The following is a 27,739-nucleotide window of genomic DNA, read 5'->3' on the forward strand; positions in this document are numbered from 1 at the left end:
CTGGCAATGGGTGACTTATTAGTCACTCACATCTTAGTATGAATTATACCAATCATTTTCTTTTAGCCCCCCACCCAATATGGTGGTGGGTGTTCAGTCCAAGAATGGTTGATTTGGTTGTATATTAAAATAAGTTGTAATAGAATTACACCTGGGTGGCTCAGTTGGTTAAATGTCTGCCTTTGGCTCAGATCATGATCCCAGGGTCCTGGGATAGAGCCTGCTCAGCAGACAGTCTGCTTCTTCCTCTCCCTCTGTCCCTCCCACCCTCCCCTCCCCACCTCCCGCACATGTGTGCTCTCTCTCTCTCTGAAATAAATAAATAAATAAAATTTAAAATAAATAAATAAATAAAAGAAGTGATAATTCTAGAGCATAGGATTCTTTGGAGGAGGGAAGCCAGAGTGATGAGTCTTTGTGGGAGGGCAGCCAGAGAGGGGTGTGGGGGACATGGAGCAGAGGGCACACCGAAAGGTAGGGGACTTTGCTAAGAACCATGGTGACAACAGCTGTTCTTCAATTTTTCCAAGAGCCTGCTCCATGACCAGTCAACACATCAGACCACGTGCCCCGATTTCTTATTCAGAAAATACAGCTCCTTTGCTTTCCTGGTGAGTTTCCTCCTCCATCATCTAGAAGCAGAAACAATCCTGGTGGTTTGTTTCTGCTTCTTTTGGAGTCCTTGCTTCATCTCTCAGAAACTGAGGCCTGATCTCCTCAACCAGCAAAGTAGAGAATCATCTGACTCCCCTCATTGTCCGTCCGTCTGCCTAGTGCAGAGTGAGACCTCTGCTGCTCCAGGGGCTGTCAGAGCCCGGCACATCGGAGACCCTTGATAAACACTGGCTGGTGTAATTACAGAATCATTCTGGGTCCTGTATCCAGGGTTGGCCTGTGACACAAGGTCTGCTGCTCATTACTTACATCCACGTTAGCTTTTCACCCCTCAGCTGCCTAATTAGGAGCCAGAAAATGGAGTTGAAAAAAACAAGAAATCTGACAACCCCAGCTGTGCTCTCCCATCCCCCGGTCACTGTGCGAACCAGAGCACTGCTTCTCTGGAGGTGAGGACCACTTCTAGGAATTAAATACTCTGGAGCATCATGTGGAGAAGGTGTGTAAGTGTCAGATGCCTTGTGGTGAAACCACATCACGTTCCTGCTATGTGACTTTAGGCATGTCACTTAACTTCCTCTTTTTGTTTCTTCCCATTGCAAAATAAAGACGGTGAGGACCTGACGCCACCGCGCCCATTCAGTGCCCAATGCAGAGAAAGAATTGGGTCAACATTGGCTTCCTTTCCTGCCAACCCTTTCTCCTGCTCCCCCTACCCCATAAAGGACTAGAACGTCGGAGCCACGGGGAATCTGAAAGACCAGCCAGAGCTCTGTCTTATCTTTCAGAATAAGGAAGGACAGTGGGCGAGACAGAGGAGGGCCCAGATGAGAGGTCAGGAGGCCCCCTCCCAATCCATACTCACACCCACTATGGCTCTGCCATCACATCACTGTCATGGGGCTGTCGGCTCAGAGCTCAAGCCTCCTGGTTTCATTTAACCTGGTTTGTGGCTCTCCTCCTTCTCTGAAATTATATCAAGAAAGCTCTAACGACCATTAGCCATGGTGGTTTTTCCTTTCTGAGGCCACTCACATCTTTGGATAGAAATTCATCTCGGTAAGCATCTATACTCTGTTCAGATTTCCAGCAGACTCTAAGAATTGTGCCCGGGTCTGGGCTCCTCCTTACAAGTGCCGGGATTCTAAATTCAAATTCACAAACCAGAGCCTGTTTTCTGGAGCACGTCCAAATGTGGGTGAGTGAGAACAGGCAGTTTATAATCCTGAGATGCTAATCTACCTTTCCAGGTTCTGACTGCGGTGGAGGAAGTAATAAAGTTGGAGAACAGAAGAGGTTCCAAGCCTGAATGACCAATTAAGCCTCTTTTTAAATGACCAAGGGCAATATCTATAAGATACAAGCTAATTACAAGAATTAACAACAACCACTACCCAAAAAACCCAGACACTTCAACTATATCAAATACTGAGGACCAGAAATGCAAGCCATCTTGTTTTTACTGCACCTAATATTTTTCTGCCCATCAAATTTAACCAAGTCCTAGCTCTGGCCTCAGTTCACTTCTGCTCCTGGATATATAGGGGAGGGGGCCAAAGAGGAAGGAGGCAGGGATGACGGAGAAGCGAGAAGTCCTCTGAGTTAAATGCATAACATCCTGGTCAAAGGGTCTTTTCCCTCCTGCCACCTTCAAGTATTCATCCAGCAAATATTTGTGGAGCAACTATTTTGCGAGCCCTGTATTAAGCACTGGGGATGCAGTGGTGCCTGGCCTTCTTGGAGCTGACATGCCCAGGAGGGAATACAGACAACAAAGAAGCATACGACAAATCAACTCTCAGACCATCTGAGAGAGTGCCTCGCCCTGAGAAGGCACTGTGGGAAATCAATGGACGGTGAGGAACTGGGCTTACCTGGGGGCACCTTGGCTAGATGGTCCAGTGAGCTTCTTTGAAGAGGTGACCTCAATGTTGAGTTGAGACCTGTAAGATCAGTCATAAGTGATGGGTAAACCGGAGAGGACATTCCATGCAGAGGGCACAGCATGTGCAAAGGACCAGCGCGAGGATGATCTAGAAGAATGGAGAGGTCAGAGTGGCTGCAGCTCAGTGAGCAGGGGCTGTAGTATGAGATAGGAGAAGTAGGCAGTGGCCCGATGGTCTAAGGCAGGGGAAGGAGGACAAGGAATGGGTAGATGAAGCAGTCCCTGAGGTCAGACAGAGCTGGATTTGAATACCAGCTTTCAGATTTACCAGCAGGACCTTGAGCGGGTTATTAACCTCTGAGCCTCAGCTTCTGCATCTTTGGAATGGGGGTGATTGTCAATAGGACCAACCTCACATGGCTAATGGGAGGAAGAAGTGACAGAAGGCGTTGCCCATGCTTTGCAGAGCCCCTGGCGTACACTCGGCAGTCAATAAGTTCCAACTTCTACTACTGCGGACTTGTTATCGTGGACCGTCAAGGTCACCTCTGGAGGCCTGAGCCCTTTTCAGCCTCCAGCACTCAGAATACCACCAGAGGGCAGTCTGTCAAGTTTTCCGATTTCACCAGCGCCTGGTCCTGACTCTGCACCATCAGGAAAGGGCAAAGACCCTTTGGAGGCAAAGCCTGGTTGGGCACAGGGTTCCTGGAAATGTACACAGAATGTTTTCTGATTTCAGCAACAAAATGTAATGGAAAGAACACCAGGCTAAGAGTCACATCTTGATTCTAGTCTCTACTTCATCTGCAGATCAGCTTATTCTGGGTCCCAACGTCCCTATCTACCTTGACCACGGTGTCATCAGGATACCCAAGTGAGGTGCTGTGTGTGGAACGGCTCTCTAAAATATACCTGAGTGTCTGCCCCAGATTTGCCCCTTGCCTGCTGTTTACTTAACGTCAGCTTTTTCATCTGTAAAATGGGCATAAGAATTGGACTCACAGGCTCGTAGGGATGACTGGAGCAGTAAACGCACGTGAGCAGCACCCAGCACATGTGAGTGGTGCGGCCCCTTGTGTGCTGTTATCACTTGCAAAGCTCTATGTAGGTAGATCAGCTTCTGAACACAGGTCACGGTGGCTTTGGTTGCGGTGGCTGCTGGAGAACATGTGACAGACAATGAGCTCCTGGGAGATGGTGAGTGGGAGACGGAGTGAGCGGAGAGAGGGGAGATTTCCAGGTAGAGAGGGGTAGGGAAGGTGGCCAGTAACCATTCCAGGGAAACCTCTCCTGCCCTACAGTTGATGAAGGAGGAGGGGCACCTGCTGACCACATCTCCGCAGCCTGTTCTTATTCCCTATCGCTTTCCGCATTGGTTCGGCATCAATTCCCTGCTGTATTGTAAGCTCCTTGAAGGCAGAAAAGGACTCATTCATCTTTGTTCCACCACTGGCCTAACACAGAGCCCATGCCTAACAAGCCCTGAAAAGTGCTGGCCAAGACCCATCCATCCTGCACTGTGCCGTGAATTGGTCATTTCCCAGAAGCCCCTGGGCTACGCACTGAGCCGGAACTCCTCCAGCCCAGCTTCGGAATTGGATGTTCTGCCCGTGACCTGGGGGTGTTGGTGTCTCTGTGCTCATGTCCTTATCTGTAAATGTGTGCAGAGCACGCCATTGTCACAGGCAGGAGAAAAGGTACAGGCAGCAGCTGGATTTCCTGGGCTCGCTGTTTGCCCTGGACCTGTCCCTCCTGCCTGGAAGGCTCTTAGGAGGTGGCACATGGCAGCAATGCTGTGTGATTGCTCTTGATAGGGAACAGGTGGGGGACGATAGCAGTGGGACGGGGGAAGGGCTGAGGGAAAAATGGAAGAGGCCTGGCATACCAAAAAAGAGCGCCCACACTCCTAAGCCTCCTTTGCCATATGAGAATCCTGTTGAGGGGGAGGGATCACTCCCTCTCTCTGGGCCTGTTTCCTCAACTCCACGACAGGGAAAATATAAATACCCACTTCTTTGTCATCGAGGGCATAGTGCCGGGCCCACAGAACGTGCTTCAATGCATGTCGGCTATCCCAATAAGGCAGAGCTCAAGATCAGGCTTCCTAAATACTACAGCGCCCCGGGTCACACTGGACTGCCAAGAGAGTCTCAACGCAGAAGAAAGCTTTACCCCCCACCCCCACCGCAGGGGTCAGGGTCAGGGGTGGGGGGCAGATCTTACCCAACAGGAAGTCTGGAAGGTCTTTTGTCTAAAAGATGCACACACAATTTGGCATTCCTCTCTGTGATCTCTCTAGATTTATCAAAATGAAAAGTGTATTTTCCATTTCTTACTAGCTAAACTGCCTACCACATGTCCTCTGCCCCCTGCCCCTGCACACCTTCCAGTAAAAATGGGTCCTCCGGGAAGATGGGGTGCTTTTACCGGGGGTAATTTGTGGTCCTGGAATCCTCCCCAGACACCCCTGTTTAAGGAGCCCAGTGAAAGAACCCTCTCCATGTTTCATTATGTGCATTTCATATTGCAGGGGGCCAGCCTCAGCACCCTGACTTACTTTGGTAGAAAACTTGGCCTTTGTCTGGTTGGGTCCAATCGGCTCTTGAGGGTCCGGAATGAGCCCCCCACCCCACCCCCCGCCCCCAGCAGCAGGGCTCAGAGGCCCCAGCCAACAGTAATTGGACGGATCAGACAACAGCCAGCCTGCAGGGCTCTCCACTCAGAACTCCACGTCGTTACTGCTATTCCTGCTGCCTGAACCTCTGGCCCCCTGCCTCCCTGGGGCCTGCCCTCTCCCTCCCTGCCCCAGACCCTGGCCTTGTCTTTGAGGTTCCCGGGCCTCCTGAGAGGTCCGAAAGCTCCCCGCTGCCCACGCCCCATGCTTACACGCAGCTGTTGTAGCCACCTCGCTGGAGAGCGAATTGCGCTCCGGCTCTTAAAGACCTCCAGGGGAGCCGTTTCCACAACCTCTGCAGGAATCTGGTTCTAACATCTCGCAGCTCTCCCGGAGAAGAAAGCCTTCTTTTCATGAAATCTCAATTTCTTTCTCTTGCAATGAGCATGGAGTCGCTTTTAGTCTCTGCTAGTTTGAGCTACACTTAAAGAACCATAATTCCTCATGATTTTCTTCCCGCTCACCAGCGTGGGGAATGTTGGCTCTGCTTCTGGTCAGCCTTCAGCCGCCGTGTGCGTCGCCCTGGGTCAGGGCTGGGCTCTTGCCTCTGAGGTGTGAGTGGAGCGATACTGAAACAGAGTGGTCCCTTCCAGCACAGGGGTGGGGCTGAGCCAAGGGTGACCCTGCGCCTCTCGGGGTCCCTGGAAAGAGTGACGCCTCTGAGGCTGGTGGAGGGCCTCTTATGGGCCAGACCCTGAAGATGTTTAAAGGAAATACAAAGCCAGATCCCTGCGAAAGAAGCAGTGACTTCCTTGACTCTTTGGACGCTAGGCCATGCCCAAGACGCTTACACTGGCATTCCAGCTCTGTCTCTCGTAAGCTGTTCCAGGTCGGACGGGTCACGTGCCCCTTTGAGCCATCATTTGTGTCTACCACACAGTGTCAAGGAGTACTTTTTAAAAATTTATGTATTCTGTAAAGTTCTGCACAAACTGAAAGGATCACTAAAGATTGGGTGAGGAGGGTATGAAGCCAGGGGTTCCTCCAGATCTGCTGCTGCGGAAATACAGAAGTGAGGTGCTGGAGGTCTGGGTGTGAAGAGAAAGAGATGAACGTGAGTGGCCTTTCAAAGGAAGGACAGGCAGGTGGAGGGGGCAGGTTGTACACAGAGACTGGAGGAAAGAGAATGACAGCAGTCACCATTTCTGGGACACTCACTATGTACCAGGCGCCCTGCTAAGTGCTGTGCCTACGTTCTCTCTAGTGTTCCCTATAAAAGCCTTATAATCATTTTTATTGTCCTCATTTGACCCTCGCATCTGGCAGTTCATAACAATATCTCCAGACCCTGAAACTGAACTTGTGAGAAATCCATTCTGCCTTTATTGGAATGGGGTGTCAAGATCAGGACAAAGTTTTCGGATGAATCAGGAAAGAACCAAGAGGTGCAGAGAGAGCAGTGGAGGGGGGTACTAAAAAACAAACAAACAAACAAACCAAAAAACCACACAAAACAAAAACTGGTTAATTCAATCATGACGGACTAATTAGAAATAATGCCCCTCGCACATTTCAGACATGGATTCTTTTTTCCCAGGTGCCATCCATCCTTGTCCACCCCTTCCTGTCAACCCTATACCTCTATCCAACCCACTTCCTCTCTGAATGGTCTGGCTCTTCCCTCCTCCCCTTCTTTCCCCCATGGCTCCTCCCTCCCTCCCTCTCCATCTCCCTCTCTTCCCACACAATTACCCTTTCCATCTTCTTTTGTGTCAATATTTGACTCTTTGTGGATGACAAGATCTTCATGTTCGGCTTACACATTCAGAACAGACTAGAAACATTCTCCTCCATCCTTTGCTTCCTCTCCCAAGATCCTTCCTTCCCTTTTTCTCTTCTCTTGATTTTTTTCCCTCCTTTTATTTACTTCTTCCTCTCCTGTTCACTTTTCACCTATTTCTCTCTTCCTTTGGGATGGAACTAGCAGAGCACCCCTAGCCCAGAAGCTCTCTGGCTCTTGCTGCTAAAAATGCCTGCTTCTACTCCCCACCGGCTCAAGGCCATTTTATTTTTCTTCTTTAAGGCATGACCGTGAGTTCATGTCTGTCAGAAACCTGGCTGAGTTGGCAGCTGGCCATGCCAGGCCAGGAGTGGCTGGAACCTGGATGAAGACCTACCCACCAAGACAGGGCCAAGATCTTGGGAGGTCTTGGCAGCTGGTTGGAGGAGGAAGTGAGACCAGGTTAAGGGCATTGTCAAGGGAAGCTGGCATGAGGGGGTGGGCAGAGGCTCAAGAAGGCAGTTGATATCAGGGATATGAGGCAGCAGGTAGTAAAGACTCGGCCACAGGGAGAGAAGTAGAGTATCTGGACCCCAGAATCCTAGTCCTCAAAAACCTGGGTTGTGTGGTTGGGTACCAAGAGGGCAGAAGGGGATAGAAACCCACTTATTGGAGCTGGGAGTACCAGACAGAGCTCGGTCAGAAGATAAAGGTAAGAGCAGGTATTAGGACCTGGAGCAAAGGCAAAGCAGGACCAATGTCAGCCACAAGGCTAGCCTTAAGATTTAAGGTAAAGACTGCCTACTGCTGACCTTAGGCTCCCGAGAACCCCCCTGAACATGAAAGGTATTGGTGACTGGGCATCTCAAGCAGGGATAGAGAGCTGTACACTCAGGGGTTCACCGTGGCCTTGCTTTGTCCCAGTGTCATACTCTCAGCTGGGCCCTCAGATTGAAAAGCCACCCCACTATAGTGTGGGAAAACTTCAAAGCACCCAAGCCACCTAGGTACAGAATCACACGATTGTCGATTGTCTGCTACGATGTCAATCCCAGCCTAAAAAGGCCCTGACCTTTCCAACCACCTTTTTTAGGATTCCATAATGTTCTCCTTTTTCTAGTCCCCCTTTCCCAGGTCTGCCCTCTCTCTGCCTGGAGAAGTTTCCTGTAGCAGGCACTCCCACTCTACACTGTTCTAAATTAGCTCTCTCTGGCCAGCTGGAAGCCCACCGTGGTTTGTGACTTTCTACAAGAGCTTCTGCACCTCCACCCCTACTTGCCGCCCCTCCTGGGTCCCTTTTGTGCATTTGTCACTTTTAAGCCACCGTTAACACCTGTGCATCTGGAACTCACCAGCCATCTGATAAATACGTGTTCCTTAGAAGAAAGGGACACAGCACCGTCCAGGTTGGCTTGAGAAGGGGCTCTCTCCTCACTCTCCCTCACACTCCTCACTTCTTGCACAGGTTATGGTTTCTCCTTTGTTACTACCGCTGCTTTCCCACCCCTTCACGCAAACATCCATTTCTTTGGGGAAGGCCCAGCCTAATTCCACGGTCCCTCATCTGCAATTCCAAGGTCTCCAATCCCTGAAAGTCAAGAGACGCATTTTTGTTTTGTGTTGTTTGCGGGTTTGGTGCCAAAAGTCATCTGGTGACAAAACCTGGCCTAATTGGTGTGAAGCTACTTTATCCTCCCACCTCCTTCGTGAGAACATTCATATTTTTGCTGTAGAAATACTGGCGGGTCCCGTTAAGAGATGCTGTCCAAGACCTCCCTGGGGACGTCTCAGAGTGTGTGGGACCTTTCTGAATTTTAAAACCCCTTTGGCCTCAAGGGCTTGAGATAAGGACTTGAACAACTGGAGTAATCTCTCTGTTCTTTTGCAACAGATCTGTTCGAACAGAAGCGACTTGAAGATCTGAGATTCCCTGGCCCTTTCTTTCCATCTCATCTAGGTGGGTCAGTGAGGGTGACAAGGAAAGCAAGGATAGAAATATGCTGAGCTGGAGAAAGAAGGGCTGACTTGGTATGATTCCAAGTGACTTGTGTAACCCATCGGAGGCTGAACTATAGAGGTTACCTGGTTCCCAAGAGCCCCCCTGCCAATAAGCTTTCAGGTAACTGAAACGAGACACAGGAAATGTCTTGAGCTTCTAGAAAATGAAGCGCCACATAACCTTTCTGGTATTTTTTTTAAAGTAAGTGTGTTTTTTAAAGTAAGTGTAGAATAAATTAATCAGAAAACACTGTGTGTTCACGCCGTGCCCAGTGTCATGCCAGCATCTGTGATGTGGTCAAGCGTAAGGTGCAAACTCGGGACTTAAAGGGGCTTCCATTCCGATAGGATGACCAAGTTTTATGCATAAGAAAAAATTAGAAAACTGGGCAGCATGCATAATAGAGTACTAAGACGTTGACGACCAGCACCAGAGCAGAAGAGGCAAAGCTCACTGGCCAGAGCAGTTTGGGAAGGTGGTGTGGGAGGTGACACTTAGTTTGGGTGTCAGAAGATGAGAAAACATCTTAGGCAAGTGTCCCAGATAAGACTGAACAAGGTTTGTGGAAGGATGATATGGAGAGACTAGAATGGAGAAGACTGGACTCAGAGTATTGGGAGGGGGCTGAACAGGCTGGCTAGCGGTAAGGAGTGTGTTGAAAGAAAATGTATGTGTCTTAGTCTGCTTGTGTGGTCATAACGAAATGCCACACAGAGTGGCTTAGACAACAGAAATTCATTTTCTCACACCTGGAGGCCGGAAGTCCCAGATCAAAGCGCCAGCAGGTTTGGTCTCCTCAGAGGCCTTTCTCCTTGGCTCACAGATGGCTACTTCTGTCTGTGTCCTCACACGACCTTTCTTCGGTCCACGTGCAGAGGGAAGCCTCCGGTGTTTCTTTATTTTCTTATAAGGACACCAATCCCAAGGATTAGGGTTCTACCCTGTGACCTCATTTAGCCTTAATTACCTCCTTAAAGGTTCTATCTCCAAATACAGTCACATTGGAAGTCAAGGCTTCAACATATGAATTGGGGTTGGGGGAGGGGCAAATTCAGTCCCTAACAGTGTACCTGTGTCCCAGGAAAGCAAGGTGTGTCTGGGCAGTTTGTGAGGGCAAGATGTCTACAGTGAGACAGGCAGGACAGGGCTGGATTCTCCACGGACACAGCCATGAACTGAGCGAGGGGCATGGAGGACATTAGAGGAATTCGAAATTATAGTACCTGGTCTGCCTGGTCTGCTGGCTCAGCCCTCACAAGTTCAAGTGCAGAAACCAGATTGCATTCGATGGAGAACTTGCTGGAAAGAACGTCTCCATCATTTCCTGCATTTCTCTGTCCTTCCCCAGCACCTCTGGTCTGTTGCACCCTTCCTTGGCTAGCTGCAGGAAAGTGTGACATCATTACAGAGCTGTTTCGTGCAGACAGCCTAGTCACATCTGGATGGCTAATGCTGATAATTACTGCACTGGTTACTAAATCTGTCGGGTTTAGGTGAGGTGAGCCTCCACAGCTGGGGCTGCTGGTCACAGCTTCGCCGACAGAGAGAGGTGAGAACAAAAACCAAGAAAGGTGTGCTCAGGTGCTTGGGATTGAGTGAAACCGGTTATTACCAGTCACTTGGTATCTCCCTGAGCTGGAGTTTCTGGCTAAGGGATGCTCGTTGATCAGACAGAACATGACAACCTGCAACTTATCTCCACGCGAAGAGGATGGTGGGGACCAAGATCCAGAAACAAGTGTGGAGGTGGCCCCTTAGGTACCAAGGCCGTCACCATATGACTCTGAACGCGGTGGGGGCAATGATGTCGCAGGGTGCAGGGCAGACTGGACTTCCTATGGAAAGAGCTGGGAATCAGGAGTGTCCTTAGGGCAAACTATCTGCTGCTAAGTGAAGGTTCTTAATTTGGGTCTTAGATGAAGTTTTAAGGATCCTTGAACCCCCTAACTTTGCATGGCAACATGTATACACCACGAGCATTTTTCTAAGAAACAAGCCCATAACATTAATCAGAATCTTGAAAGTTTTTAAAGGGTTCTTTTGATCCCCCAAAGGGAAATGATTATAAGCCACCACCCTAGGCCCCCTAGAGAAACAGGCTGACGTTCGGCACAACCCCAGGAAAGACCTGAGATCCCTAATGACCGTGAGGTGATTCTCGGAGATGTGCTTGTATGTGGGGGGGGGGGGGGGGGTACATGTGTTTGTATATCTTCCTAGAGGAAGGATTCAATAGTTTTTGCCACATTCTCAAAAGGGTCCACAACCCTCAAAGGATTAAGATCCTAAGCTAGTTCCAAGGCCCCAAAGTTAAAAATATTGCCTATGTTTAGCTATTTTTTTCTAGAGAACGATCACAGAGACCTGAGAACAGGCCAAAGTAGGCTTGGTAGTTCTACACAAAATCTGGGGATAACTGGGGCCAGGGCTAGTTGGTAGGGGGCCTCCATTTTAAAAACAACAACAATAACAACAACAAAACCACTAGAATCCTTTTTAAGAGTTAAGTCCCCAGAAACAAAGAGACAGTCATAAAGGCATCGAGAGATGGGAAAAGTCCCAGCTCGCTCCCTTTCCGATGGCGTATCCCCAGGTCTTTCTCTTCCAGGGCCCCTTGCGTGCCCCAGCTTTCCGAAACCCAAAGACTTTACTCAAGAAAGCTCACAATTCATTTAGTAAATCCTCACTGAGCGCCTACTCTGTGCCAAGCTCTATTCTAGGCGCAAAACAAAGGACTTGTCTTCAGAGTGTTATCGATCTAGGTCCGTTTCCTGCCCAGCACACGGGTATTTTGGGCACTGCTGACCTAGCGCGTTCTTCCCAAGCTTGGCCCGCGTGGCCCCTGGTCCGGGGATGCCGAGACCATCCCGGGCACTGCGGCGGGCTAGGGGGGTCGAGCAGGAGGTTAGCAGTACCCGTGAGCAGAGCGGTAAGGGAGGCTGGAAAGACCAGAGCCGGTGGGCCTGCTGGGAGACCCCGGATTAAGCTCAGCCCCCGCGCTGCTGGGGCGGGAGCACCGCGGGGTGGGGTGGGGGCACTGGCGGCGGCGGGCGGGGAGCAGAGAGGAGGAGGGGACGCGGCCCGCCGCCGCCTCCGTCGCCGCGCTTGCTCTCCGAGCTGTGCTCGCCCGCTCCCCGCCCTCTGGGGCCGTCGCGAAGCTCAGCTCTCCATACTGAGCAGTCCCCGGGAGGCGCTCGGACACGTTCCCAGGCCGGATAAAGATCGGGTCTGCGCTCGCTCCGCAGCGCGAAATCTCGCCATCAGCGCGCCTCGCGCGGCCGCTCCGCCCGGCCCGGCGACGCCAGATCGCTATCGGCGGGGGGAAAGGCAAGGCTGCGCCACCACCCTCGGCCCCGCGCGCTGGGGTGGCCGCGGGTCCCCGGGTCTCGCCTCCCTCCCCAACCCCCCGGCCTTCCTTCTCGGCGCTTCCTCCCGAGGGACCCCCGCTTCCCGCCGACCCGGGGCCCCCAGCGCCCGGCCAGGCGCCCTCGCCTCGCCCCTCCTCGCCAGGAGCCGCTGCCTCCTGAAGGTTACGCGACGCCGAAGCGAGGTGCGGGGGGCGCCCGCCCTCGCCGCCGCCCACCCTCGCCGCCGCCCACCCACCCCAGCGCCCGCGGCGCCGCGCCGCGCCGGCCAGGCTGCCGGCTGCTGCCACCGCAATCCCCGCTCCTAAATCAGCGCGGGGAGGCGTCCCCTCCCCCACCGGCTGCCCGGGCTCCCCGCGCCGCGATTGGCCGTGCGGGCGCCCCCCCCGTCCCGGGCCCCCCCGCTCCAGCCGCCATGCCATTGGCTGCGGGTCTCCGCCAGCCTTTACATAAGCCCGGGCGCGCTCGAGTGGAGTTGTATAAAACGAGCGAGCTGTGGCGGGGCGGGAGGCTCGAGGCCAGCCCGGGACCGGGGCTGGGAGCTGGAAGGCGGCTGCGGCGGCGGCGGCGGCGGCAGCGAGCGCCCGCGCTCCGGCGCCCCCAGGCGGTGGGGCTGAGAGAGCCCGAAGATGGCTCCGAGCGCTGACCTCGGCGTGAGTACCCGCTCCCGGGCACCCACTCCCTCAGGCGGAGAAAGTTTCTCCCGCCCTGCGCGCCCCTCCCGACCCGCCCGCAGGGGTGGCGGCGACGCCGCCCGGGAACCGGGAAGGCGGACGCCGCCACCGCAGGCGGTGGCGGCGTCTGTGCTGCCAACTTACCGAGAAGCGCAGGACCCGACCGGTGCGCCGAGCCTCCCCCGCGGGCTGGGGGCGAGGCGGGCGCGGGGCTGGAGGTGGAGGAGAGGTGGGAGCGGGGGTGTGCGGATCACAGCCCACTCCGCTGGCGGGGAAGGTGCTGGGGCGCGCTGGAGGTCAGCCGTTTGGGGAGGGGTCACTGGGGCGGCGAGGGGGGCGGAGCAGGTGAGAAGGGATGTGCCGAGGGTATCTTGCAGCCCCCCAGCGGGGCTCAGCCTCGGGCCGGGGAAGCTACTGGCCTCGACCCGGTGACTATGCTGCCAGAATGGGGAAGAGCCCCGGAGAGCTGGAGCTTCTTCCCCGGGGAAGCCGAGGTCCTGGCACAGCCCTCGGTGGGCAGAGAGCTCCGGGAGCTAGCCCCGCGAGCGGCGTAGCTGCCAGCTGCCTTTGCTGGACCGAGGTGTGGTCTCCTCGCTCGCAGCCTGTCTCGGGCAAACCAGCTTCAGGCATTCCGGGGGAGCCGGGGATCCTTCTCCGCCCATGGGGGCACCTGGAGGCTTGGATGGGGCAGCAGGCCAGGCTTGGGGGCATGCCCAACATTGCAGCGCGCCTCTTCGCAGTACAGTAGTTGGGAGCCCTGGTTAGTCCCGTTTCTGCAGAAACCAACTCAAGAATCCAAAGTCATCCCAGCCTGGATGGGAGCCTCCCAGAGTGGTCGCGGAATGCTCCTGATGTTGGGAGGGGGGCACTCACTCCCCTTCCTCCGGGAATGACTAATGAATATTGCTGGCGGTGGTCGTGGGGTGGGCACCTAGTGTGGCTTCTGTGCATCCCAGGAGGAGCTTCAGCTCTCCAGGCAGGACACATTCTTGAGTCACACTTGAGATGTCTTCTGGGATGGGTGCAGGACTTCCCAAGTGAAGCCAGGTGGAAAAGAAGGCAAAAATGTTCCAAGAATAGGGGACAGCTCTGTAGTGCTGTTGAGAATCAGGCGAGAATCAGGGGGGAAGAGAATCGCTCCTGATGGGAGATTTTTTTTACCCTGATGACTTGGGGCTGGGGATACCCAAGGCTGAATCAGAGCAAATTCAGAGTAATGCTGTACCTCACTTCAGCCGTGAGGAAGGGGAGATGGAGGATGGAAAAGTGGGAACATGGCGGTTCTTCCAAGAAACCTCTTGAGGAAGCATTTTCTCTCCCTCTGACTGAAGAACATCATTCTGGCAGCAGGTCCTAAAGTCAATTTAAGAAGCAATGAAGGGAGTTTAGGGTCTTGGTGCTGCCACAGTGGACCACAAGTAGAATATTCTGACTTGTAGTTGGCACTAATGGACTCTGGAGAAGGTCAAAGACATGCTGCTCAGTCGGGGTGTATCTTCCACCAGTACCCCATTCCTGAACACGGTGGGTGTTTTGGATTCCTAGGGGAGCTCCTTCAGCCTGGAGATCTCCTGTGGGGGTTATCAATCCATACCCCCAACCAGCTCCATCCTCCACCTGCGGTCAAAATTTTTCTGCTCCATTTCCCAACACCTTCTCTCCACTGGGGATTTGTGCAGGGAGATACCTGCTTGTTGCTCTTTCTTCCCTTCTTTCCATCTTCTTCCCTTCTTCCCATCTTTCTTCCCTTCTTCCCATCTTTCTTCCCTTCTCTCCAACGCCAGGTTGCACCTGGCGTTCTAAACCCTGATGTTTATTATTTGGCACCTTGGTGTTTGCTTAAGGCGTCCTTTCGCTGCACAGGTATGCCCCTGTGAATGTGTAGACCAAATGCCTGTATCATTCTAGGGAGTCAAACCTAGATGGTTGTGGAGAGAGGACCACGGACCACAAAGGCAGTACTATGAAAGTGCTTATGACAGTCTCCTGTTCTCAATCTTCTGGCTGCCTGGCGAGGTGATCAAGGTTAAAGGTGGAGCAGACTCGTTGGTGTCCAGTAGGGGGCGCCAAAGGCACCCAGCTGGAGACCACTGACTTTCCCACTTCTTGCCCTTCACTGACCATGGTAACTAAACACTTTGGGCAAGCCCAGGCCACAGCCCCCGACCCTCACCTTCATGACGGGAGCCCTGCTACCACGGGCTTCCTGGATGTCAGTTGTTCCTTGTGATCTCAGGTGCAATGGGGCAGGTGAGCTGGTGCTCAGTCCCACCTGCTCTCTGAGACCATTCCTTTGCGCTTGGTTCTGGTGGGTCCTTTGAACTCGTTATGAGCCCACGGAGTCCAAGAACATTAGGGCTAGAAGGGAGGATCCTAGAAGGGAGGATCCTCGAAGAGCATCTAGTCCAACCTCATCCCTTCCCCAACACTCACATGCATACCTAATTTGCAGATGAGAAAGCTGAAGCCCAGTCAGGACCAGTGTGTGGCCCAAGGTCACACGGCTATTTGGTGGAAAACATTGGACTAGGTCTCAGGATTTCCAGCTCCCTACACAGAGCTCTTTCCAATCCTGTGACCTGCTTCTTCTTTACCATGAAGATGGACGTGTGTTCTCAGCACACTATGTACTCATAATTGCTGACATTGGCAAATTAATAAATTTAGTAAATTTGGGGAAATTTTCTTGGAATCAATTATTCAGAGCGAGGAGCCGGTAAAGTTCTTGTAATGTACATATACAGGTAATAGAAATTCTGAATTGCTTTTTCCCTTCCGTCCACTATCTTATCTCGTTATTCCAAGCAGTCTTTTAGGCAGAAAGAAAGCAACTCCGGTTCTCAGTCCATGCATGCAGGCATTAGAAGAGCACAGTCCCTCGCTGTGGTCTTGGAAGCCAGGCCAGAGTGCTTCCTTTCTCTCACGAGGGCATGCCAGCGTAGGCTCTCCCAGTCCTGCATCCCTCTGCTGCCTCTGGCACCCCCAGTACTCAGATCCTGGATGAAGTGGAAAGTTCCCAACCATTATTTGCCCATTTCCCCATCTTTGCTGCTCCCAGCTCAAGGGTAGAGTGCTAGGACGTTTTGTTTTTGCAGAATCCTTGTATTAGGGCTTCTTGGGTGACCTGGAAGATACTGCCATTTCCCCTGCCCTTTTTCTGGTCTGTGAGTGTGACTGTCGACATCTGAGCTGGGCCCTGGGCAGGAGGCTTGCTGAGTGGCCTGTGGACCACCCTTCCATTTCCTCTCCCCACTCTGTTCTTTTGCACACGGCATAGAGCTCCTCTGGGGTCCCCTCGGAGCCCGGCCGACTCAGTGGCGACCCTCAGGAGAAACGAGTGCCGCCAAGCCAGAATTCTGAGAGCCAGATCCTCTTCTGTCCCTAAAGCTCACCCAAAGGATGCTTGTTGCTGGGGAAGATGCTTGAGTTTCCTCTTCTCCTTCAGGCTCACAGGCAAGTTGGGTCTTAGCCTTCAGGGGGAGGAGGAAGGCAGTAAGATTACGTGGACCACCAGAGAGCAACAGCCCCCTCCTTTAGGAAGTGGGGTTCTGGGAGCGTGCGCTTGGGGTCTGCGCCAGCTCCTGGCTCTAGCTGAAGAAATGTGCCTGCATTCCCAGGGCTTGTTCGGGTCTGGATAAGGAAAAGAATGTAATTACATGAAAGATGGCTAGAGTACAAGCTCTCTGGTGTTTTGTTGAATGAGAAGAGGACACAGAGTTTGAGAAGTGGCATTAGACCCTGAGAAAACAAGAAGTCACCCTTTTCATGAGCCCCACTAGGTGGCTGACTCTTACTTCCCCTACTCTCGTTGGGAAGGCAGCCCAGTGTAGTAGGAAGGACACAGGCTTAGAATCTGGCTCCCCCACTCACTGGCTTAGAGACCTTTGGCAAACCGCTTAACCTCTGCATGCCTCAGTTTCCTCCTTTGCAAAACGGTGAAGCTGACAACCCTGTGATAAGGGTAGGATAGTGAAGATGAAGGAAGACAGTCTTTAACATGCCTCTGCCCTTAGCAAGATGTAAGGAGGTATTCAGCTGGAAGAAGTTATTATTGCAGGATCACTGGGAACCACACTGAGTCTTCCTTTTCCAAGCAAGCGAGGCTGAGTGTCCAGATTTGCACATCGGTCCCTGCTCAAAGCAACATCTGGACTGATGGACAAGGCCTCCTAAGCGGGGCTCCCTCCTTGCCTTCTCCCCTCCCCCACCCTAGGGTTTTCATTTGGGGGTTCTGCCATACTTGGGGAAAATAAATTTTACAGGTCCCAGGATAATTCTGAATGTGATGAAGGGCCCTGAGCTATTGATTCCTAAGGAAGGATCTTTGTGCTGGGAGAAGCCTTCCTCGGAGCCCAGTGATTTAAGAGTGCTGACAAATCCATGCTTCCTCAGCCTCCTGCAGGCTGCAGATACAGGCTTCCAGGCCAGCCAGGGCTCGGTGAGGGATTTCTGGGGAGCCTGGCTGGTTGCTTAGGGGACATAAACCTGTGAACTCTGCTTAGGAAAAAGTATGAAATCAATTGGTTCATTATCACACCCAACACACCCTGGGCCACTTAGGGCATTTAAGAAATGAGAAGCAGCAAAGGACTTGGAGGCTGCATTGGAAACGTAGACAGAGAGGTGTGAAGGGCTTGGCGACAGGAGGACATTTTGCTGCTGAACCACTCATGATCTTGACCTTATTGAAATCCTTTGGCAGTGACCAGAGGGCCTGCATTGCCCCCCCAGTCATTTGGCAGTGTCTGGAGACATCTTTGGTTGTCACCACTGGGCTAGGGAGGGCTAGTAACATCTAGTGGGGCAAGGCCAGGGATGAGGCTGAACATCCTACCATACGTAGGACAGCCCCCAGTGAAAAATTGGCCTAATATGTCAATAGTGTCAGGGCTGAGAAACCTGGGCCAGAGCATGGCCACATAGAAATCTGGGCCGGAGCATGGCCAAATAGAATCGGAGGTGGGAGGGATTTCAGAAGTGTTCTCATCCGGCTCTCCCATTTCACAGCTCAGGACACTAGGACCCACAGAGGTGAAAAGACTTAGTGAGGGTCCTACAGCAAGCGAGCGGCCAAGCTCATCTGGAACTCAGATCTCCTATTTGCTGAGACCGACTTACCCAAACTCTCTCAAAGATGTTGTGAAGATCAAATGGGAGCTGTGAAAACACTTGGAAAATTATAAAGAGACTATTATTAATATTGCTATTATTAAGAATTCGGGAGTTTGGAAAGTTCTATTTCTGGCTGTGCCACTGACTCATTGTGTAATATTGGGTGCCTCGTTCCCCCCCCACCCCCATGCCTCTCTGAGTGTGTGTGTGTGTGTGTGTGTGTGTGTGTGTGTGGCTAGGGGAGAGGGAAGGTGATCTTAGCAAATAAGTATATCATAATCATTACCTTTAGAGAAAAGTCCAAAGATTTGCCCTTCAAAAACCCTAGCCACTTTTTTTAAAAAAGATAAAAATTTTCCTTGAAAGAAATCATGTTGGCTTCGTAAGAAGCAAAGCGTTTTCTTCTTGGAATAATTCCAGTACCCTCGCCCTGTAAGTTGGCTCCAGCCCAGGAAATCTGATCAACATCCGGAGGAGATACTGATATCGCCACAAATGACAACCGATTGGATTTGTCCCCACTCCCTCCGGGAAGCGGAGGGGGCAACATCATTCTTTCCTGCTCAACCCTCTCGGCACAGGGAAGTTCTGCAAGGAACTTCACAGAGCGATGGGAAGGCGAGTCATTAATTAGTAAAACCTTGTTTAGTTAACAGACATATTCTTAAAGATCTCTTTCAAGGGACATTTTGACATATTACTTTAATTAGCCACGAAAGAATTGCAAGTGCACAGAGTGTATAAAATGACCCTTCCCGTTTTTCTAGTTACTGTTATCTTTGTTTGCACCCAACAAGTACAGTGACAAGGTCACGGGAATCACTGCTGAGCTCAGGCTGTCCCGTTGACCAGGGGAGGGACTGCAGGGACTTCCTCCCTAACAGCAATGTCCACCTGCCTGGAGAGCAGCCCCCAAGTGGAGGTTCTCCCTCGGCATCCCTGCCATACCCTATTTTGATGTCTGTCCATAAGGACCCCTCATGTCAGACAAATCCTGGTTCAGCTGTCTAGATGGGGAACAGGCCTGGGAGCCCGATCCCAGCCTGCATGGGCAGAGGAGCTCTTGAAGGATTGGCAGGAGCAGCCTCTGTTGGTGCTTTTCACTGAAGGCCCATCTCTGGTCTTGCCCTCTGTGTGCTCAGGATTGGAGGTAGGAAGTCACTTGAGTCTCTCCTTAGAGGATCAAGGTTACACCCCAGTCTGTCCCTATAACAGAGGAGCTAAGCAGACAGGCCCTTTCCGTCTCTTGCAGACACACTGTCTAAGGGATGTCACATTCCCTTTCATCCTGGTCTCTAGGAACAGACTCTTCCTCAGAGATCGTAACCATGCACCTCTCAACGGAGAAGCTATGTATGTCCAAGGAGGCTTTGGCAAAAGTGGGGACACAAGAGTCCCTGAGAAGAAACACTGCCTTGTAAGCAGTGTCAGGAAAGCACTGTGTCTTTCATTCTCACCATGAACTCCATGCCTAGCGTGCTTGGCATGTGCAAGAGCTCAGTGGGTACTTGGGTGGATTAACAGGTGAATGAGGGTGGCCATTCTGGCCCAGAGGGGACTCTAGGTATGACAGTGGATCTCCAAACTGGCCTGGATCAGCAAGGCCACTTTTCCTTCTGGCTCCTTCTTCCCAGCAGGCTCCAGAAACCCCGAGGTCCCACTGCCCAGGCAGGGGTTGGGGAGCCCAGGCAGGGCCCACCCTGTGAGATGGTGGCCAGCTCCGAGCCCCGAGCAAGGCCCAGGTTCTCTTCCTCTTTCCTTCTCTCTGCGTGCTCTCTCCCCTTCCTCCCTCCTTCCCACCAGGCTACTGCAAGGAAGTGCAGCGCAGGTTTGCCTCACTCTAAGCTGAGAGAAGAGAGGATAATTCGGATTTCCACTGAAGACACACTAGGGAGTGAATCACTACTTCGCAGGAAGATTCCCAGGGGCGTGCTTCTAAATAGCAAGGTCTGTTAATGCACCTGAAGTGACTTAGAGGGGAAAAAGGCAACAAACCCTGACCCATGGACTCTTAGGTCTGGAAAAGCACTTGGGAGGTCATCCAGGGCCACGCCACTCTGCTGCCCCAGGATGCCTACATCCCTTCTGTGAGACTCTCACTCGCTCTTCAGAAGCACCGTCTGTCTGTCCTGCAGCCTGCTGCCCCAAACCTAAAACGCTCTTCCTGCGGTGCGTGGCTGACCTTGTGATCATGTCGCAGCCCACTTCAAACCCTCTCCTATGGCGTGACTCCAGGCTCCTTGCCTTGGCATAACGGGAAGGCCCTACAGGCCCCAGCGGCCACCTCCGCTTTCTCCCACACCCTGCGCCCCACACCCTGGACACTGCAATCCCACGTTTGCCGTGTCCACTAAAGCTGTGTCACAGCCACTCCATGATCCACATAGAATGTGGGTCCCGTGGAATCTCCATTCTCCTTCACTCCTGCCCTTACCCCCGCGTCACTAGCCACCCCCACCCCCCCCCCGCCCCCGCACTTCAGCTGTCTTGCTGTTCTGAGCTTCTCCCTGAGCATGGGTCTCACCACCGGTAGACCACGAGTTCCCGGAGGTCAGGAGCCAGGCCTCAGGTGTCCCTTCCAACCTGGCCCCTGGGCGTGTCCTGATTGAGTATGCCTGGGTGGAAGTCAGGAAATTGAGGAGTCTTGTGTTGGGAAAGCAACGCTGAAGAAGCCAGCGAGCTCCACTGGGCTCCCCAGACACATTAGTCATGGAAGCAAGCCTATTCCTTGAAGTCTGGCAGTCTCAAGTGTTCCATCCGGTTTCTGGCCCCTACCCCTGGAAGGGGAGTCCCTAGTGGGCCCGGGTGCCCCCTCCTGAGCTGCGTTCCTCTGGCCCACAGACGGCCGTTGGCCATGGTCTTAGCTCGATCACTGTTGCCCTCCCCTGCCACAGACGGACCTCCTGTTGCCGGGCACCACGCTCAGCCTGGAACGGGCATCATTCCGTACCGTTGCCCCTTCCACAGACGGGGAAGTCTCGGCTTTTCGTGATGCTCAAGCAGGAGCCACTGCACCTGGTGCACAGGGCTGGGAGATGCCATTCGTGCGCTCACTCACAGTAACCCAGGGTCATTAGCCTGCTGGTCTCTGGGGCACCTCCTTCCAGGGGCCCCTGAGTTTTCACCTGCCTTCTCGGGAGCAGGAGCCAGTCTGCTCTCTGCCGGGGAGTGCAGCTGCTGGCGGCACGTGGTGCTTCCCCAGGTAGCAGGAGAGAAGAGGAAGCCTGCTACTTTCTGGGTGCTGGGGAAGACGCAGGGGCAGGGAGGGGCAGAAATTCTAGCATTCGGCGAAGCAGAGGACCCGGCCAGAGACGAGGTGGAGAGACACCCATGACGGAGGCCTCGGAGCGTATAGGCCACGGGGCAAGGCCTTTGTTCCCAGCTGTTCTCCCAGCGTTGGGCACAGGGCCTGCTACAGTGTGGGTGCATGGGGATACGGAGTGAGTAATGGCCGAGGGAAGGGCACCTCCAGACCTCCAGCTTTCTCCCCCACTCAGGCCCAGGGTTTGCTTCCCAGCCAGAGTCCCAGCTTCCAGCTGCATCCTCCCATGGCTTCTCCACACCCCATGGCTACAGCAGTCTTTCTAACACACCCTTCCACCTCTGGCGGCTGTGGCTCACCAGGCTACCCGCCTTCTCCATCCTCTTTCCCAGAGGTTGTCCTGCCCCATCCCGTGCTCCCACCACACAGAGCCTCACTGCATGACACAAGCTGTTTGTCCACATGCTCTGCTGTCTCCTCAGCCCGGGGACACTTCCTCCACCTTGTCCCCTTGGTCAGCTCACCACCACCCCTCTCTTGGCTCTCCCTCAGCTCCCCTGGACGGGGGTGTTTGCTCCTTCCAGTGGGTTTCTATCTCACCTGCTCTAAGACAAGTTTGTTATAGCAGAGTGTCCAAGAACACTAGTTCCAGAGCCAGGGAGCTTAGACACAGAATCTGGTTCCACCACACCCTAGCTTTGTGACCTTCAGCAGGTTACTTAACGTCTCCATGCCTTAGTCTCCTCATCTATGAAATGGGGTCCATAATAAAACCCACCTCACAAGGTTACTGTGAGGACCGGAGGAAATCATCTGTGCAAAGGGGGAGAAGTAGCGCCTGGCACCCAGTCGGGAGCAGACAAGCGTCACTATTACTACCTACTCCTCATATAGGACTTGTTAGACAAAATTGCAGTGAAAACCTGTTTGCCTGGTATCCAGAGTTCCATGAATTAAGTGGAAGAGAGATGGAATCAGTTCTGAGATTAGAAATGGAGCTCCGACAGGCGTGTGGAAGTGGGTGAGGTGAGAGGAAGGGGGTAGTTAGCAAGTATTGTCACTGTTCAGGGGAAGGGTAGAGGGGCGCATCTCCAGCAGTGGGGTTGGGAAGACTGGGCACTTTTGAGAAGTATTCATGGAACACAATGGACGTGGTGATCCAGCGATTGTGGGGAAGGAGGAAGACGCAAGAACCCATTGTGACACCAGATTTCCAACCTGAGTGACGGTGTTGGGGTTCAAAGGGGCCCAGTGAATAGCATCCCCCTTCCCTACTCAGATTCAGGACCAACTGAAAGAGAGAAAGGGGGAGGAAGAAGGGAGGAGAGAGGGAAGTCTCAGACACCCTCCATACTGATACAGCTGTTTGGAAGGCCTGGCTTCAGAGTGGGCTCCCTGTGGTGGGGGAGCCGGCGCTAAGCCTCAGCCCGTGGCGGAGAGTGGCCTCTGTCAGGAGGCAGGTCCAGAAAGGGCTCTCCTGCATGGTTCTTGCACACTGAGCAGTCTGGGAGACCCTGCTGCAGCCCTCAGGAGGAGGATTCGGGAAGGAGAGAGGCCAGGAATATGGCGCTGGTCCTGGAGGTTCTCAAGCTCACGCTCTTGATGCTTTGGGCTAGATAATTCTTTGTTTGGCTGGCTGTTCTGTGCACTGTATGAAGTTTGGCATTCTACCCTCTAAATGCCAGTAACATTCCCTTCCCTGGTTGTGTGGACCAGAACTGTCTCCAGACATGGACAGGTATCCCAGGAGGGAGGGGAGGGGGAGCAAAATTGCCCCCACCTGAGAACCCATGCTCTAGTCAAGTGGAAGGTCCTCTGGAAGCAAACCTCAGGAGTGGGAAATAAATGCTTCCTCCCCACCCCTGACCCGGGGATCGGGGCCTTGATAGGGAGTGCCAGAAGGGCAGGCTGGGGTGACCGCTGGGTCCTCCACACCTCTGGGTCTATTCTCTGGATGCTCTCCCTTCCCTCCTGCCCCTCCTATCCAGCTGCCTTCTGAGCATCCTTCAGCTTAATTTGCGGCAACACCCCCTACCTCTTCGGAAGCAGTCCGGGTCTCTGCCCTGCCCCCAGCTCCCTTAGTGATTTCTTTGTGCTTTCACCTCCAACCCCCTCCCCCTGTACAGCTACAGCACATGTTGACTAAGTTTCTCCCTGTGACCCCAGCACCGACAGCAGGATCCCAGGGTCTACGGGGATTGTCACTGTGGGCAAAGGAACCAAGACAACTTCTGGTAGCCCTTCTCCAAAGATGTCTTGGTTCCAGTCACTCCTGGGTGGGGCTTGGCCTCTGCGGGACGGAGTGTTCCCAAGGCTGCCTTCCTCCCCAGAGCCGCTGCCCCCCTACAGTGTCTGGAAAGGGTCAGTGTTCCATGCTCATTTCTAACTTCTGAAGCATTTGGGGCTCTTTTGTCGAGTGAGACTCTGCCCCCCTACAGTGTCTGGAAAAGGTCTGTGCTCCCGGCTCATTTTCAACATCTGGAGCATTCAGGGCTCTTGCTTTTGTGAGAGCTTGGGGTGGTGTCCTTGGCTCTTTCGATAATTGCTAAGGAACTGCTTGCCCTGGAAATTGCCCTGGAAGCTTCCCCCCACAGCTGCCTGACCCCACTCCGAGATCTGGGTTGCTTGGTTACCAGCTTTCAGACCCAGTTCAGGAAAGTCCCAAGGCCACAGAAGACTGAGTCTGGCTGCATGTGACCCGCCTCACAGCCAATGTCGAAAGACTATCTGACCCAACACTATCCGTGTAGCAAGACGGGGAATAAGCAGTGAGCACAGCCCGGCCTGGCCCCCAACAGGTGTCCGAAAGCTCACCTAACCCTTGAAACCTTCGTGCGTCGTCTGCTTCCCACATCACAGGTGACGACACTGAAGAGCTGACCGATGGAGGAACGTGCCCAAGGTCACTACCTAGTTGATGGGGATTGCGGGGGTGGGGACACCTGAGATCCAAATCCAGGTCCCTGACTCCACGCTTTGGGATTCCCCCCTCTTTTTATCCCACTAAGGACTGTTCAAGAAGTTTGCTTATGGATCCTTTTTTAAAATCATTACAAAGCAATCTTCTCACTGCCTGAACCACAAGTCCTAGCATCCCTTCCCCTTGTTAAGCCAGACCCCTCCCGGCCTCCTCCCCACACCTCCCCTGCAGGAGCAGCCCACGTTCCTCACCGAGGCTCCGGGTGCTCTGGCCCTGTGTCCCTTGGCCCAAGCTCTGCCTTTGGTACTTAGCCTTGCCTCCTCCAGGCTGCTTGGCCCTGGGTGTCCTCCCTCCACACCTACTGCTTAACCTCTGACTCCACGCCATTCAGCGGGTTCAAGAACATAGTAGGTGCATCATGCCCAAGCATTCAAGAAAACAAAAACTTTCAGTTCAACCTACTTTTTGATCCTATGTTTAACTTTTCCACGCTCTCCCCAAAGATTCAGATGTTCACGGTGGTGTGACAGGAGGTTTCTCAGGTCAGTCATTTAAAATGTGAGGTCACTCCCGGTGCCTGCAGCCCTCCCGCTTCATGCAGTCCCAGCCTGCTCTGCTTTCTTCCCCAAACTCCCAACCTCACCTCTTCCAGTGATATTCTCTAGCCAAAAGTAGGTTTTCTTCATGTACTTCAACAAGCTGGTTGAGGACATTTGAGGAGTAGAAACATTTTTCACTTCAAAGCCAAGCGCAGCTTACATTCCCAGATCTTGAGGACGTGAGTCTAGGGCCATGGTTCTCAGCCCAGGCTGTCCATCAGCATCGTCTGGGGAGCTTCTAGAAATACGCAGCATCTGAGCCCCACCCCAGATCAATTCAATCAGAACCTGGGTGAAGGGGGCAGTGGGTTAGACCCTCTGCCTTCGGCTCGGGTCATGGTCTCAGGGTCCTGGGATCAAGCCCCTCGTTGGGCTCTCTGCTCAGCGGGGAGCCTGCTTCCTCCTCTCTCCCTGCCTGCCTCTCTGACTACTTGTAATATCTATCAAATGAATAAAATCTTTCAAAAAAAAAAAAAAGAAAAGAAAAGAAAAGAAACTGGGTGAAGGACCTGGGCCATGTTGTATTTTGAAATACTCCCAGGTGAGTTCTGTGGGCCAGCTGGGGTTTAGAACCTTGGTCTAGAGCCTTGCTACTAAAAGTGAAGTCTGCAGAGGCCTCATGTGATGCTCTGTGAGAGTATAGAAACTGAGCCCCACCGCAGACCTACCAAATCAGAATGTGCATTTTGACCAAGACCTTCAGGTAATTTGTAAGCACGTTACAGTTTGAGAAGCCTTGCTTTAGGCAAAGAAGAGTTTTTAAATAACTCTATGACAAGTGGCAAGTCATTTCTGCTGATTCATATTATCATTTGGGCATATTCAACATTTAACAAACATTAATTAAGCACTAACTAGTACCGGGCACTACGATGGTTTTTAAGAACACATTGGCGAGCGTCTCTGTCTTAGCGGCAAATTCCTGCCCATAACCCATTTTCTCTAGGCTGTGGCATTTGATGATAGCCATCCCTTTTCTCCTGGACCTGACCCCCCACCCTTCCAGTTCCAACCCTTACCCTCTTCTCACTTTCTGGTAAAAACTGGAACCAGAATCCTTCTTTGTCCCCTCATATTAAGTATGGTAATTTAACTCGGAGCTGAAGACAGCTAGGACTTTGAGCGTATACGGGTAAAAGGAGCCTGCAGCTCTGAGGATTGCATAACCCTCCATTGATTTCAGCTCCTTAGATCTAGAGAGTGAGAAGCAGGTTCCTGAAATAATCACATCCCTTCTCTGTAGTATATACCCTGGTTTCTTGACTGGGAGCTATAGTGCAGAACCTCACTGTTCAGTGTGTAACTTGCAGACCAGGATCCCTAGAATCACCTGGGAACTTGTTAGAAATCAAGAATGTTGGACCCTAATACAGATCTAGTGGATCAGAAGCTGCAATTGAACAAGATTGCCGGATGATTCATATACACGTTACAGTCTGAGAAGCACTGGTATAGAACAGTGTTTCTTAAATTTTGCGACATATTATAATCACATGGGGGAGCTTTTAGAACTCTGATGTGCCCCTGCTGCACCCTGTGCCAGTTAAGTGAGACTATCTTGGTGTGAGACAAGACACCTGGTCTCTAAATTTACCATGTTAGCCATTTTTAAGTGTACAGTTCAGTGACATTGGGCACATCCACGTGGGCGTGCAACCATCCCCACCACCCATCTCCACACTGAAACTCTGTGTCCATTAAACACTAACTCCCTGCTCCTCCTCCCTGCATCAGCCTCTGACAACCAGCCTTCTGTTTTCTGTGTCTGTGAATGGGACTACCCTATGTACTGCATCTAAGTGGCATTACAGAGTCGATGTCCTTCTGTGAATGGCTTATTTCACTCAGCACAATGTCTTCATGGTTCATCCATGTCACAGTGTGTGTCAGAACAGTCTTCCTTTTTAAAGGTTATAGCATTCCATTCTAGGTATAGACCACATCTTGTTTACCGTTGAGCTGTCGAAGGACTCTTGGGTGGCTTCCACATTTTGGCTCTTGTGAATAATGATGCTTTGAACGTGGGTGTGCAAGAATCTGTTTGAGCCCCTTCTTTCACTTCTTTCCAGTATAAACCCAGAAGTGGGATTGCCAGATCACATGGAAGTTGTATTGGGAGGGTTTGTTTGTTGGTTTTTTAGGAACTCTTGCACAGTGAATTTCCACAATAGCTATGCCATTTTACATTCCTGCCAGTAGTGCTCAAGGGTCTTAGTTCTCCACATCTTCACTAATGACTGCCATTTTCTGGTGTTTTTTGTTTTGTTTTGTTTTGTTTTACTATCTCCATTCTAATGGATATGAGTGGTATCTTATTGTAGTTTCGATTTGCATTTCCCTAATGATTACTCTTGTTGAGCATCTTTTTACATATTTATTGGCCATTTGCATATACCTTCTTTGGAGAAATGTCTATTCAAGTCCCTTGCCCATTTTTAATTGGGTTGGTTTTTTGTTGTTGATTTGTAGGAACTCTTTATATATTCTAGATATTAATCCCTTATCAGATAAACAATTTGCAAATATTTTCTGTCATTCTGTGGGTTGCCTTTTCACTCAGTCTGCAGTGTTCTTTGATGTACAAAAGCTTTAAATTTTGAGATAATCCTTTTTATCTATGTTTTCTTTTGTTGTGTGCTTTTGGTGTCATATCCAAGAAATCATTGTCAGACAACAGTATTTAAAAAAAGAAAACAAAACTCCCCAAGTGATTCCAGTGTATAGCTCCAGCTGAGCAGTGTTTCTCAAACTTTAACGTGCATTCACATCACCTGAAGTCTTATTAAAATGCATATTCTTATTTATTAGGTCTAGGGTGGGGCCCAAGATCCTGCTTGTTAACAAACTCTTAGCTGGTATTGAGGCTCCAGGTCTGGGAACCAGTCTAAGTAGTCAAGGTACAGAGAGCCCTTCC

At 52.1% G+C, this 27,739-nt stretch overlaps 1 protein-coding gene across 4 annotated transcripts in view; it reads left to right on the top strand.

The window, feature by feature from the left end:
- Positions 1-12,763: 12,763 nt before the first annotated feature.
- CRTAC1 (cartilage acidic protein 1) overlaps positions 12,764-27,739 on the top strand; it is a 147,778-nt gene continuing 132,802 nt past the window's right edge. For all 4 annotated transcript variants that reach the window (XM_032882798.1, XM_032882817.1, XM_032882826.1 and 1 more), the window contains exon 1: positions 12,764-12,911. In XM_032882798.1, coding sequence (XP_032738689.1) covers positions 12,888-12,911 — 24 coding nt within the window. In that variant the 5' untranslated portion in view covers positions 12,764-12,887. The remainder of the gene's footprint in view (positions 12,912-27,739) is intronic.

The sequence above is a fragment of the Lontra canadensis genome, unplaced genomic scaffold, assembly GCF_010015895.1.
Source record: "Lontra canadensis isolate GAN:19392208 unplaced genomic scaffold, GSC_riverotter_1.0 scaffold3, whole genome shotgun sequence".
Classification (NCBI taxonomy): Eukaryota; Metazoa; Chordata; class Mammalia; order Carnivora; family Mustelidae; genus Lontra; species Lontra canadensis.